The 15,361-nt window shown below is 36.2% G+C and overlaps 1 protein-coding gene across 3 annotated transcripts; it reads left to right on the top strand.

Annotated features, from left to right (window-relative positions):
• Nucleotides 1-631: 631 nt before the first annotated feature.
• Nucleotides 632-14,639, top strand: pdha1a (pyruvate dehydrogenase E1 subunit alpha 1a). Of its 3 annotated transcripts, XM_073840337.1 has the most exons (12): nucleotides 636-766; nucleotides 2,348-2,368; nucleotides 7,145-7,213; nucleotides 7,650-7,823; nucleotides 8,355-8,481; nucleotides 8,586-8,677; nucleotides 10,665-10,757; nucleotides 10,945-11,100; nucleotides 11,185-11,256; nucleotides 11,471-11,538; nucleotides 13,145-13,253; nucleotides 13,370-14,639. In XM_073840337.1, the coding sequence occupies exons 1-12, from the start codon at nucleotides 710-712 to the stop codon at nucleotides 13,532-13,534; spliced, it is 1,203 nt and encodes a 400-aa protein (XP_073696438.1). In that variant the 5' UTR covers nucleotides 636-709; the 3' UTR covers nucleotides 13,535-14,639. The 3 variants fall into 3 exon arrangements, with proteins under 3 accessions (XP_073696439.1, XP_073696438.1, XP_073696441.1); XM_073840338.1 differs by lacking the exon at nucleotides 2,348-2,368 and having other exon boundaries at nucleotides 632-766; XM_073840340.1 differs by lacking the exons at nucleotides 636-766; nucleotides 2,348-2,368 and adding an exon at nucleotides 5,069-5,568.
• Nucleotides 14,640-15,361: the final 722 nt, after the last annotated feature.

Here is a 15,361-nt window from a genome sequence, read left to right on the forward strand (position 1 = left end):
TTGATATATTTATGGCAGGCAATTTACAAAATATCTTCATGGAACATGATCTTTACTTAATATCCTAATGATTTTTGGCATAAATGAAAAATCAATAATTTTGACCCATGCAATGTATTGTTGGCTATTGCTACAAATATACCTGTGCTAAATAAGATTGGTTTTGTCGTCCAGGGTCACATTTATATAATCAATATTAAAATACACACACACACACAAAAGGGAAAACGTTGGTTAAAAAACACAGAATAGACCTTCAACGTTGGGTAAAAAAAAGAAAAGAAAAAAAAATAGACCTTAATCACTTAATACTTTTCCACATTACCTAAACAATACTTTACAAAACAAAACTATACACCTTGCAATTCTACAATAAAACAAAAAAGACCTCGTTTTTGGCACTTGCTTTCCACAGCTTAATGCTTTGGTTAGAAGAAACAAAACGAGCAAGCATATTTTTTGACGCATGAGGTTGTGTATTTATATATGACTGAAAACAGAATACTACATTTGACATCCTAGTGATGCAGGAATCCCGCAAACAGGATTAAGAAACCCCGGTGTAGTGTGGGCTCGGTCCAGCAGGAGGCAGTATTTCCAACAGAATTTGCAGCGAATCTGCAGAGGGTGTAAATCTCGTTTGCAGGGCTGGCTTGTGTGAGAGAAGGATTGAAGGAGATCTGTTTCTGGTTAGCTGTGGGTTAATAGTATGCGAAAGATGCTAACCATAATTTCCAACGTTCTGAGGGGCAGCGCCAGCAGGAACGTAAGTATTTTATCCCTTGGTTCATAAAGTTTGCTGCTTTGTTTGGTAAAGCACATTTACGAATATTTTGACGGCTAGCGAAGCTCAGTCATGCTATGTTGACCTTGCAGGGTTCGCAAGGCCCAACTGACACCCTGCTAGAGACACATTGCTGTCAAGTTCTCATGTTGGTGCTAGTTATTTCACGTTAACGCATTTCTTTTTATTATTGATGTAAATATAATCACACATTTTACTATTTGTTCAAAGTGATTTAGCTTTACTAGCTAGCTAAAATGCACTGGGAGGGTGACGTCTATAACTGGTTCTTCAACAAGCTGTCATTGAACTAAGTTAACCTATAATAAAACACTGTAATGACAGAAAACAATAAAACGGTTGGTTTAAATAGTGCTGTAATTCTCTGTCAGAAATAAAAGGTGACCTCAGAGAGAGACACTATGTCTTTCATCATATTTACTGAGCAGTGGCAAATGTCCAGATGCTTGATGATCTGTTTTATGCAACATTTAGTGGACAGCAACGTTTTAGTCTGTTTCTAATAGTTCAATGCCACTCATAATAGTTGAATTTATAAAAAAGACCCCATTCAAAAGTTTACATACACTTTATTCTTAATGCTGTGTTGTTACCCGAATGATCCACTGTTTTTTTTTTTTTTTGTGATAGTTGATCATGAGTCCTTTGTTTGTTCTGAACAATTAAACTGCTCACTGTTCTTCAAAAAAAATCCTTCAGGTCCCACAAATTATGTGGTTTTTCAACATTTTTGTGTATTTGAACCCTTTCCAACAATGACTGTATGATTATGAGATCCATCTTTTCACACTGAGGACATCTGAGAGACTCATATGCAACTATTACAGATGGTTCAAACACTCACTGATGCTTCAGAAGAAAACACAATGCATTAAGAGCCAGGGGTGTAAACTTTTTGAATGTGAAGATTAGGGTAAATTTCACTTATTTTGTCTTCTGGGAAACATGTAAGTATCTTCTGTAGCTTCTGAAGGGCAATACTAAATGAAAAATATATATATATATTTAGGCAAAATAAGAAAAATACACACATCCTCACTCCATTCAAAAGTTTACACCCCTGGCTCTTAATAAAAAAATAATAAGTATTTTGTATGATCCCTCTTATTTAGGTAAAATAATGAACATTTTATCAGCTTTTTTCAAAGCTGATTGACCTTTCTTGTGAAAAATACATTCATGCTTAGACATGATAAACTCCTTATTAATTCCATAACTACATTGGCCTAAAAATATAACAAAACGAGAGGCATTCAAAACATTTTTTTTAATGTCTTACCCTAGATGAAATCAAAAATTGCGGTGCATATCTCTAATCAGAGAGTCATTTTTTTCCTGTCCAACTGTGACCTTAAGTCTAATAATAAAACATTTGTTGGCACAATAAAATGAATGGAATTTTGCAAAACAAGCCAAGCATCTCTGTTTTCGTGGTAATAATTCAGCTCTCATCTTCTATCTCTTCTCTTTACTAATTCTCTCTCTCTCCTTCTCTCAAAATGACATTTGCTCCTTTTTACTGATGCATGGGCTGCCTTTAAGGGAGCCGAACTGGTATCAGAGGTAAGAGATGGTAGTTAGAAATGGGCTTATTGACATGACGTCTGTGCCATCTGCGCTTTTCTTCAGTTTCTATTCTATCTGTTGTTATGAACGTTATGGTCTTTATTTTTGCTTGAAATTATTTCATTACAAAGCCTTTTTTTTCCTCACTTATGATTTTAAGCTCATCCTCTCTTCCTCACTGAGTTTCCAGTCACTGGTTTTGACATATTAAACACGCTTCTGCTACATGCTTTTTACTTTTTACTCATATTGTGGCTGTCTTTTTTAGTTTGCTGTGTTGTGGGTTTGAGGGGAATAATTCTGCTCTATTTACCCAAGCCAACCACTATAGTTCACATCTTACCTTTAAAACACACACGCACACACACGCACACGCACACGCACACACAGACACACACACACACACACACACACACACACACACACACACAGACACAGACATGTGTACGTTAAAAGCACTCACAGTTTTGTCATGGAAAGTACCCTTTTTTCCTCTGGTGGATTTAGAGTTTTTTATAGGAAGAGAGACATCAGTTCAAACGTGTTTGAGATATATTGTGGCTTTCTGGTATTTGAAGTTGTGATATAATTTGGCCAACATTCAGTGTGTGATGAACAACAATATCAGTGTCGGTTCTGAAGGTTGACAACCGCTTTGACAATACATACTTTTTTTAGTACTTTTTTTGAGTAAATATTAGGGCTGGGCGATAAAACGATAACGATATATATCGCGATAGACAAGAGATCGATATCAATATAAAATGTGTTCGATATTTTGTATTCTTCGTCGGCCCGCCCAGCCTCCCTTTAACGCTCAGTTCATAGCGCCAGACCACAATAGAAGTTAAGGTTATCTTTCCTACAGAACGGGTCCATGTTGTTGTATTAAACAAACTAAATAGCCTTATGTTATTTATCTTATTTACACGACAGCATTTGATTTCTGTCTCTACATGATCGCGCGTTTACAATGTCTCCTCACAGACGGGATCGCGGACTCCATTCATAAAAACGGACTTTACTATAGGGCGGAATTCGTCGATTTTTGGACCAATAAATCAAAAGTTGGTCTGTTAATTAATTCAGATCGCGATATGGACTAGTGTCTGTGAAAACTGAAATGCAAAAAGACCGTTTCAATATGAATCCTGCATGTTCCCGTTTGCCTCTATATCTCTATGCTCTATATGAATGGAGGAGACGCGTTTTATTTTCACTACACGCATACTGCACACGTGACGCTCCCGCTAATTTTTGGCCTTTACATCTCACATGAACAGACAAAAATCTCCAAAGCTGCTGTGAGTGTCACTTTTTATCAATTTTACCGTTTCATTAGTGAAACTAGCATCATTCATTCTGTATTACACACTGAAACTTCAAGGCAACCTGTCAAAATAAAAGTACGGTTTAAAATGTGACAGAACCATATTAGTCTTGTATAACTGTACAGTATAATGTAGGTGTTTATATGTTGTTCACATTTAAATAATTTACATAAAACAATATATATGATAAAAAATAAAATAAAGAGTCACCACTTAATTGTTGAAAAAATACTATTATTATTAAACCTTTTTTAACTGAATATAATTTTTCTTCTATGTATTAATTTTAACAGTAAAGCTCTGTTTATTTTTATTTTTAAAAATAAATCTGTGATTTTGCTTTCATTTGATTATCAGAAAAATTAAAACAAGAATTTCTGAAAAAAAAAAAATATATATATATATATGTATTGTAAGGCCCTATTGTTCAAAATGTTGAAAGTTTTGGACTTATTTTTTCAACAAATATTTTTGTTATTACACAAAGTATAGGCTAAAGTACCGGGAAAGAAGTAATGTTGGCTACTGGCAACCAGCAATCTCTGCAGAAATAAATATTATCAGCCAAGTACTTTGCAACAACCTCTGACCTGTGGTCAAGCCGTACTTCTGGGCCACACATTACCTAAACCATTCACTTTATCGACAATGAATGGGGTTTGAATTGAGGATTAAGAGATAATTAAGTGTATATTGTGACTTTAGACTTATGTTTACATTTTAATTATTTGAGTTTTCCATGGTTGTTGACATGTCTGTCTTAATAACTGAGGGGATTATGATCAGAGGCAGGTTAAGTTTAAAATAAAAATGCTTGAGTGTAATATATTTTTCTCCTGGTCCTTATTTTAAATGGGTCATAAAAATATCAATAATTATCGATATCGACCGATATGAAACACTGATATCGTGATATAGTTTTCAGCCATATCGCCCAGCCCTAGTAAATATTCAACAAGTTATGTTCAGTGTACATCTCAATTCTCATAATAAAATTGTAAATGTGGATATCACCGTTGTATTAATTATTGGGCACCCTGCTGTCTAGAAATCAGTGTTAACGTCAGCCATTTTGACCATTTGAATGTTATCTGACTGGTAGCCATCAACAGTTGTTTATTGTCTGTGAGTAGCTTAGTGTAGGTTAGCATAGATTAGATTTTGGGTTTAGTGCAGTAAAATGTCATCTTTGTGGTCTCTAAACTTTTAAAAATCTCATCTTGCTCCTTTAAATGTACCCCTTCTGAGTCTGACCGTCTGGAGTGACCTGTGTCCTTCTTTTTACAGTCCTCCTCTTTCCGGTTCGTTCTGCAGCTCCTGGCGGTCCAGAGCGAATATGCAAATTTGACCGCTCCACATGACCACGATCCTGACCTCTCTTCATGCTTAAAAGATTCACAACCCCACAACCCTTCAGTTTCCTCTCCTTTAACACAAACACCTTCAAACACTCATGTAGAATACAAAGCTGTAGGACACACAGATGTGGTTTCCTCAGAGGCTGTAGCTCAGAAAGAAAGTTCTGTGATGAGCAGTGGTTCATCCACCTCAGAAGAATCAAGCGTGGTTCCTCTGCTTACAGAAAGAATATCAGAAAGACAAAAACCTATATTTGAAAAAATCATCAGTCCCATTATAGATGTTCCCCCATTGCCTGCCCTAATTAAGTCGCCTATACACCAAGCCACCAGTCTAGTACAGTTAACCCCGGTGGTAGCTAACAGCAGTTCCAATGTAACCAGCTCACACCCCCTCACATCCAATTGGCCCTCACCAGCCGGGAGCGTCCTGGGCCTTGATAATTCCTTCCCAGAGAACACCCACAGCCTGGCTGCAGAGACTCCCTTACCAGAGCCACAGCTTGCTGTGAGTACTGGCAGCCCCTATGTTAAAACTATATACTGTCTCTTTCACAGTTGAGGTTAAAAGTGTACATGCACCTTGCAGAATGTTTATCATTTTACCAAAATAAGTGGGATCACACAAAATGCATTTTTTTTAAATTTCATTCAAAAGTTTACATACACTTGATTCCAACAGTGACTGTATGATTTTGAGACAATGACTCATATGCAACTATTTCAGAAGCTCAAATGCTCATTGATGCTCCAGAAGGAAACACTGTGTATTAAAAGCCAGGGGTATAAACCTTTGAACAGAATGAAGATGTGTACATTTTTCAAAATTTTTGCCTAATTATATAATATCATTTTTTTTTATTTAGTACTGCCCTTCAGAAGCTACTGAAGATACTTACATGTTTCCCAGAAGACAAAATAAGTTAAATTGACCCTAATCTATAATCTTAACGCATTGTGTTTCCTTCTGAATCATCAGTGAGCGTTTAAAACTTCTGTAATGGTTGCATATGAGTCCCTTAGTTGTCCTCAGTGTGAAAAGATGGATCTCAAAATCATTCAGTCAAAGGGATTAAATACACAAAAATGCAGAAAAAAAACAAAAAATTTGTGGGACCTAAACGATTTTTTTTGAAGAACAGCGTGCAGTTTAACTGTTCAGGGTAAACAAGGGACTCGCAGCTGTGAAGTAGTATTAAGAATCAAGGATATGTAAACATTTGAATAGTGTCATTTTTCATAAATTCAACAATTATTTTCTCTTGTTGACTGTATGTAAATGTATTTCATGTGAAATATCTTAATCGGGTCAGTACTAAATGAATGTATTTTGTATGATCCCTTTTATTTTAGTAAAATAATGAACATTTTGCAGATTCTGCAGGTGTATGTAAACTTTTGACCTTCAACTGTATTTATATACACAGATTTTCATAACTTTTAACCCTCCACATGGAGTATTGCATGCCCCTTCCACTTTACCCAGAGCACTTGCGTACTCCAACTCACAATGCTTCGGCCGATGACTCTTTAATCACTAAACAGATTTTTCTTCCCCAGTCTTTATTTGTTCTTTCTTTGTCACGGTTTGATACCTGATGCAAAAGATCTGTGAAAGTGCTCAGTATGTTGGTCCCGCATCTAATAGTGGATGGATTCCTTGTGATGTTTCAGTTTTCTACATCCAAACCTATAATCAAAGAGATGTGCAAAGTCAGTGTAGATGATACCATGCATTGTCAGTTTTTCACATTTAGGCCTGTGTGTTGATTTATTGGTATTAAATAGCAGGTTTGTTGATGTAGTTTTTGAGTGAAATGATATGGTTATGTAGGTCGGATTGTTACAGATATATTTCATTTTTTACTTCCTGCTTTAGACAGAGCACTTTGACCGGGATTTGTTAACATTTCAGTTCCTGTCAGATATGTGTGTGTGTGTGTGTGTGTGTGTGTGTGTGTGTGTGTGTGTGTGTGTGTATGTGTTTCCATGTGACTGCTTATTTTTAACACCATCTTCACTCATTTTCTTAGTTTAAAAAAAAATGTATTTTCTATTTATTTATTTATTTTTATGTTTTATAGGGCGCAAGAGTGGTTGTGTCTGCCAGGACCTATGCAGACTTTACCCCTCAGGCCACCTTTGATATTAAGGTGAGTTTAACAGATCAGCAGTTGCTTAATTCATGATGTAAAATATATTTTAGTGCATATACGCCACTTTTCAAAAGTTTTAAGCAATTCATATTTTAAAAGAAATTAAAACATCACAGTTTCTATAAAGATATTAAGTAGCACAACTGCTTTCAACATTGATAATAGGAAATGTTTTTGAGCACCAAATCAGCATATTAGAATGATTTCTGTGACACTGAAAACTGGTGTAATGCCTTCTAAAAATTCAGCTTTTCCATCACACAAAAAAATGTTCTACTGCATTTTTATCAAATATATGCAGCCTTAGTAAACAGATTTATTACATAATTTATTTTGACCTTTTACCAACTTCAAATTTGTTAACATTTTTTACTGTGCGTTTTAGTATATCTTAATCCATTTGTAAGCATAAACATTTTTTGTCTTTTGGCAGAAATGTGACTTACACAAGCTGGAGGAGGGCCCACCACTGCAGTCCGTGCTTACAAGAGAGGAGGGTCTTCAGTACTACCGCACAATGCAGACCATAAGACGTATGGAGCTCAAAGCCGATCAGCTCTACAAGCAGAAGATCATCAGGGGCTTCTGTCACCTTTATGATGGACAGGTGAACCATACATTGCAAACACAGACACAATCTATATAAGCAGAACATTATCAGAGACTCTTTCAGTTCTAAGCACTCACTTTTTTCAGTGTAAAATATGTATTTTATGTTTTGATTCACATGGTTGCAAAATTAATTTGGGACCCTGGACCACAAAACCAGTCTTAAGTAGCATGGCTATATTTGTAGCAATACCCAAAAATACATTCTATGGGTCTTTTTGTAAATGTCATACTGCACATATATCAAAACTTATTTTTTGATTAGTAATATGCATTGCTAAGAACTTCATTTGGACAACTTTAAATCTGATTTTCTCAGTATTTAGATATATTTTTTTACACCCCCATATTCCAGATTTTCAATTAGTTGTATCTCGTCCAAATATTGTCCTAGTCTAAGAAACTATATATCAATGGAAAGCTTATTTATGACAGGTTTTGTGGTCTAGGGTCACATTTGTTATTGATTCAGATGTTGACAACTTGGTGGAGACAGAAATACTTACAAATGCATTGTGTCCTCTGACAGGAAGCTTGTGCAATGGGTATTGAGGCAGGTATTAATCTGTCAGATCATCTGATCACAGCGTATCGTGCCCACGGGTACACTCTCACTAGAGGGGGCACTGTTCGTGAGATCATGGCAGAGCTCACTGGTGAGAACAACAGAAACAGATTAACAGTTAAAAGTTGTGATCTCTTTATCATTTATCTCTTTTATTTAGTTAGTTGTTTATCTTGTGCCTCTATTTCTCATCAGGTCGTAGAGGAGGTATTGCCAAAGGAAAAGGAGGGTCTATGCACATGTACACTAAACATTTTTATGGTGGAAATGGAATTGTTGGAGCTCAGGTATTTTAAATAAATAATTTGGAGTTTTTTTTTTTTTTTAGACAGCTGATATCAATACTGTATTAAAAGGTTAGCGGTTAGTTCTCCCGAAAATGAAAATTAGCCCATTATTTACTTTCCCTCAAAGCATCCTAGGTGTATATGAATTTCTTCTTTCAGACGAATGCAATTGGAGTTATATTAAAAATTGTTCTGGCTCCTCCAAGCTTTAGAAATGACAATGGGCTTCTCTTCAAAAGTCCAATGAAGTAAATCCTTTCATAATAAAAAGTGCCTCACACAGCTTCGGGGGGGGGGGGGGGGGGGCACAATTTAAACAAACACAAGGTTTCCAAAGTGCTGCACAAGATACAACAATAATAAATAACACAACAGAAGAACAATAGGACAATGGACACAATGAGGTAAAATACAATAAAACAAACAAGATAACAGATAAAACACGGTAGAATCAAGTAAAATCAACTTCCTACTAGGTGTTAAAAGCCAAATAGAAGAGGTGGGTCTTTAGGTGGGATTTAAAAACAGACAGAGAGGAAGCCTGTCTGATGTGCAGAGGCAGATTGTTCCAAAGTTTTGGAGCTGCCACAGCGAAGGCACGATCCCCTCTGAGCTTCCGCTTTGTTTTAGGCTCTCTCAGGAGCAGCCGATCAGCTGACCTGAGAGACCGGGAAGGAGTGTAAAAGTGTACAAGTTCAGAGAGGTATGGCGGGCAAGACCATTGAGGGATTTAAAGGCAAATAAAAGAATTTTAAAATGAACTCTAAAATGTATGGGCAGCCAGTGGAGTGAGGCTAAAATGGGGGTAATGTGCTCATGTTTTCTTGTGCCGGTTAAAAAACGAGCTGCAGCGTTCTGTACCATCTGGAGCCGAGAGATGGCCGACACACTGACCCCCACATACAGTGCGTTGCAGTAATCCAGCCGAGTGGTTATAAAAGCGTGGACCACTGTCTCAAAGTGCTGCCTGGAAAAAATCGGTTTTATTTTGGCCAGCCGCCTCAGGTGAAAGAAACTTGATTTCACGACAGACCTGATCTGGCTCTCAAGTTTAAGATCAGGGTCCATCTTCACCCCCAGGTTTGTAATGGTGGGTTTCATGTACTGGGTTAGGGGGCCAGGATCTGGCGGGGGGGTTCCAGTGGTTCCACTAAAAACCATCACCTCTGTTTTTTTCATGATTAAAATTTAAAAAGTTAAGAGACATCCAGGCCTTGATGTCATCCAGACATTTCAGCAGTGCAGCGACAGAGCTAGTGTCATTTTTCTTAAGAGGTATATAAATTTGGCTGTCATCCGCATAACAGTGGAAAAGAATACCATGCTTCCTAATTATGGAACCGGGAGCAAATAAAGAGAAAAAAGGAGGGGGCCAAGCACTGAGCCCTGTGGGACCCCACATGAGAGGGGAGCTGAGGATGACACAGAGTCGCCAAGTCTAACACAAAACGTTCTATCAGCCAAGTACGACCTGAACCAATCCAATCCAAATCATTTAAATCTAGTATGCGCTAACAGTTGTACACGGATGCTGCTCTGGGCAGATGTCTTGGACATCCTCTGCTTACAGCTGCTTACGTGTTGTGCGAAAAAAAAAGTTTGTTTACAGGAGCAAAGAAGCAAAGTTTCCTTACTTTAAGAAAGGAAAACCAGTCTCCTCTTGACTTATATGGCAATCATCTGACATTCCTCTTTACTAATTCTTGTTTTGTACTAATTCATGACAATTCACTACAAGAGGCCTTTATTAACTCCCTGAAACATGTGAGCCACTTTTTATTATGGATGGATGCACTTTATTGGACTTATTTTGGACTGTTGAAGAGAAACACTCACCCATGCCATTCTAAAGCTTGGAGGAGCCAAAACAATTTTTAATATAACTCCAATTGCATTTGTGAGTAAAGGTGAGTAAATAATGGGCTAAGTTTCATTTTTGAGCGAACAACTAGTGAATAACTATTCTTATTTCACCTGTGTATCTCAGGTGCCTCTTGGGGCAGGTGTAGCGTTGGCCTGCCAATACCTGGGCAAGAATGAGCTGTGCGTTTGTCTCTATGGTGATGGAGCTGCAAATCAGGTAAGTCACTTTCACACAACTCCAAACAATTATGTGTTCACATACTGCTAGTCCTAATTCATCTGCTAATTCATACAGATCTGTCTTGACTTTCCATGTACTGCTTTACTTTACTTTATAACCATTTGAACAACTGAGTGTATAGCGGTGGTTGTACAGCGAGATTTCACGCATGCTTTTTCTGCAGGGTCAGATCTTTGAAACATATAATATGGCATCCCTGTGGAAGCTGCCATGCATCTTCATTTGCGAGAATAACAAATACGGCATGGGTACTTCTGTGGAGAGAGCGGCTGCTAGTACCGACTACTACAAGAGAGGCGATTTCATCCCTGGATTAAGGGTATGATGCAGGATTGACACTTCTCTGTATCTGAATTTACTCTTCATGGTAGAATATGTCCTCACCCTATCTCTGGCATTGTAGGTGGATGGCATGGACGTTCTTTGTGTAAAGGAGGCCACCAAATTTGCTGCTGATCACTGCAGATCAGGAAAGGTGAGCTGTTGTTATGTGATATGAAATCGTAGATGATTAATAGCTCTGTTAAGAAAATTATATTTGACATTGTGTGTTATGCACCGTAATTATATGGACAATTCTACAGTGGCAACTTTAGGATAATTGTTAAAATGTTTCTGTTTGCAGATATGCTCATGGGATATAAGCAGTTATGTGGCAATAATAAAACACCTGAAATTTATATTCATAGGGTCCAATTCTGATGGAGCTGCAGACTTATCGTTACCATGGACATAGTATGAGTGACCCAGGAGTCAGGTAATATTTTTCATAATCTCAACCAAAGGTCACTGATGCTTTAAAGGGGTAGTTCATTCAAAAATGAAAATTCTGTCATTAATTACTCACCCTAATGTCATTCCAAACCCGTAAGACCTTTATGTATCTTCAGAACACAAATTATAAAGAGATTTCTGACCCTGCATAGACATCAACACAACTGACACATTCAAGGCCTAGAAAGGTAGTAAGGACATGTTGTGGTACTCGCATAAAGGCGCTGACACAGACTGACACAGAAGAGCAGAAAATTGTTGAAAAAAGCTGTTATTTTTATTTTCTTTGCACACAAAGAATATTCTTATAGCTTTATAAAATTACGGTTGAACCACTTATGTCACATTGACTTTTTAACGATGTTACTAACTGCTTTTCTACATTTAGACAGGAGATTAGATTGAAGAAGTCATCAGTTTAGTAACTGAAATGCATGTGATTTTATATCTAAAATGCTTTACCATTTGAACTAGGTATATTATCATTCAAATGTTTGGGATCAGTAATATTTTTATGTTTCTGAAAGAATTATATTAAGGTCACCAAGACTGCATTTGATTGATTAAAATACAGTGATATTGTGAAATATTATTGAAATTTAAAATAATAGTTGTCTATTTGAATATATTTTAAAATGTAATGTATTCCTGTGATGCAAAATCAGATTTTTTATCAGTCATTACTCCAGTCTTAAATCACACTTAAAAAAACATTCTAATATGCTGATTCGGTGCTCAAGAAACATTTATTTCTTAAAATACAGTTCAAAAGTTATCATCCCCCTTTCAGAATCTGCAAAATGTTCATTATTTTACCAAAATAAGAGGGATCATACAAAAGGCATGTTTATTTAGTACCGACTTGAAGATATTTCACATAAAAGATGTTTACATATAGTCCACTCCACAAGAGAAAATAATAGTTACAATTATAAAAATGACCCTGTTCAAAAGTTTATATACACTTGGTTGTTAATACGAATTATCCACAGCTGTCCCTTGTTTGTCCTAAACTGTCTGCTGTTCTTTAGAAAAGTACTTTAGGTTTTCCAGCATTTTTGTGTATTTGAACCCTTTGCAACAATGACTGTATGATTTTGAGATCCATCTTTTCACACTGAGGACAACTGAGCGACTCCTATGCAACTATTAGAAGGTTCAAATGATGCTCCAGAAGGAAAACCCCTGATTCAAAAAGTTTTCACTAAAAAACCAAAGATTTTTCTTTTTTTAGGAAAATAATTAACATTTTTCAGATTCTGAAAGGGGGATGTCAACTTTTGACCTCAGAACTGTAGTTGAATTGCTAAGTAATAATTTGTGAAAATTTTAAAAGATTTGGAACAGAAATCTTACGTTCCACTACAAATAACTTTACTGTAACTTTTGATACATTTTCTATGTCCTTGCTGAATAAAAGTATCAATTTCTTTATAAAATAAAAGGTAGTGTAATTCACACAGCTCAGCTTAGTATCACTAAACCTCAGTAAAACTCTTCTTGATTGTATTTCTATATATCTAATATAGATAATACTGCTCCTCCCCATATGTGACAACCTTTGCTCTCCTTATCCACTGTTCTCATAGTTACCGCACACGTGAGGAGATCCAGGAGGTGCGCAGTAAGAGCGACCCCATCTCGATGCTGAAGGATCGCATGCTGAGCAACAACATGGCCAGCGTGGAGGAGCTTAAGGTGAGACTGCACAAACTTACAAGATTCAGACTGAATTACTCAGTTTTACTAAAGAATGTGAAAATGAAGAATTTTTTGTGCAGGAAGGTTTCACTAAACACTGACAACTTTTACAGGAGATTGATGTCGAAGTAAGGAAGGAGATTGAAGATGCCGCTCAGTTTGCCACCACAGATCCTGAGCCTCCACTGGATGATCTTTGCAACCACATCTTCTCCAATAACCCTCCTCTGGAAGTGCGTGGCACCAACCCCTGGACTAAGCTCAAGTCCGTCAGCTAAATCGTCCCATGTCCCCTCTTCCTACCAGTTGTCCCTCATGTTGAAGCGCACAGCAAAATATGATCACTTTTAATGTGGCTATTGGTTTCATAGACAGTTATTGGGAAATCTTTAAGCCACATTGAGATAAGTTGCCTCATTTCACATTTTATAATTGCCTTGTTTTCTTGTTGTCTTCATTAATTACAATATGACCCTCAATATAAATTTTAAAATCTTTTTTTTCCATATTGGTAATAGTATGTAATATATGAATAAACAAGGCAGGAATTATTGTGACTTTCCAAATGTCTCCAGTGCCCCTATCGCTTATTACCCAGTGTCCACGCAGTGGCAGCTTATTTAGCTCATGACCATACATCACAAACACCTACCATTAATGCTCCGTGTCAAAGTGCAGTCATTAGAGACGTGCACACACACACGCACACCTGTCACATTATATATCAATAGGAGTGTGTGTTTTGGCTGAGGTGTCTATGAAATGCAAACATTTTGCAACCTAATTTGATTAAATATTTAAAGGGAAATTGACATTTATAATAAATCTTTATAATATAAATCTGTGTGGCCGTATTACAAAAAGTTTGTGTGATATTTATGGGATTTAAAATGGGATATTTCATTTTGATTATCTTAACATTGTGCCTACTCAATCAAGGGTTTGGTTGTTTAAACAAAAAACACATCTGAAAACCCAGATGAATATGATTTAAAATAAATTATTTCAAAATAGCTTTAGAATGGGAAAAGGTTAATAGATTCTTACCCTTTCACTCTCGACCTTTTATTTAAGCAGGGTTTTTGTTGTCATGTATTAATGAAAAATAGCTTTTGTTACAAACAGCGTTACTGGGGGTGTAACTTCACATTTGGCAATTCCAATGTATTTATGGTTGTTTTAATAGAATGTTTAAAATCGCTGAGAATTGGAAAACAGTTGCAATATATGTTAGGATGCTGTTAAGATGTTAAAGGGGGCATCAAGGTCACAGGTTAAAACTTTGTCGTATTGACCAGGATGAGGCAGCAAGATCAGGCAATGTATGTGTCATCCAATATGGCCGTCTTACCATACAACTACAAATAAATATTTGAAATACAATCTTTTGTTGTGACTAGCTGCCTTTGTTCTTCTACCATTTGTTAAAGATATAGTAGTTCAATGAAAACCGATACATTCCTTAAACCTATAAATCCTATTATATTTGTAAGCATGGTCAAAACATGGTGAAAAACCAATCTACAACATACCTTCTCACATTTGATTGAGTAGTTTATGCTTCCTAGCAAGTAAAAGGCCTTTTTAAAAAAAGCTAATCCATCATTAGTAATATTTCAAGCTGAGTGCTTACTGGACTGAATCAGCTTGGGTTTACCTAATTATCTATACATTTAAAAAAAAATGTTTTAACTTGCATCATGTAAAAATGTTTTACACATGATATATATATATATATATATATATATATATATATATTTATTAGATACATTTCACTTAGCATATTACATATTTTCACTTAGTTTGAGCCTCTGATTTTTTTTTTGTTGCTTCTTCAAGTGTGAGCTACATTTTCTTACTGTCACACTATAGGTTCCATGTATTTATCAAACATGACACAAGAAATATATGAAAGCTTTATTTTTTCTTGAATATACTAACAGTAAGATTTTTTAGCAAGAAAGTATCTTCTGCTCACCACGCCTGCAATTATTTAATCCACAGTACAGCCCCCAAAAAAACCCCAGTAAAATGTTGAAATATTTGTACAATTTAAAATAACTTTTCTTTTTTAATACATTTTAAAATGTACTTTATTCCTGTGA

This window comes from Garra rufa, chromosome 5, assembly GCF_049309525.1.
Source record: "Garra rufa chromosome 5, GarRuf1.0, whole genome shotgun sequence".
NCBI classification, from domain to species: domain Eukaryota; kingdom Metazoa; phylum Chordata; class Actinopteri; order Cypriniformes; family Cyprinidae; genus Garra; species Garra rufa.

Bases quoted from the DNA above. Each gene is read 5' to 3' on its own strand.
- pdha1a (XM_073840340.1), top strand. From the start codon at position 5,230: ATGAGCAGTGGTTCATCCACCTCAGAAGAATCAAGCGTGGTTCCTCTG. The intron at 7,214-7,649 runs GTGAGTTTAACA...GTCTTTTGGCAG, and splicing joins AGGCCACCTTTGATATTAAG to AAATGTGACTTACACAAGCT. The intron at 8,678-10,664 runs GTATTTTAAATA...TGTGTATCTCAG, and splicing joins ATGGAATTGTTGGAGCTCAG to GTGCCTCTTGGGGCAGGTGT.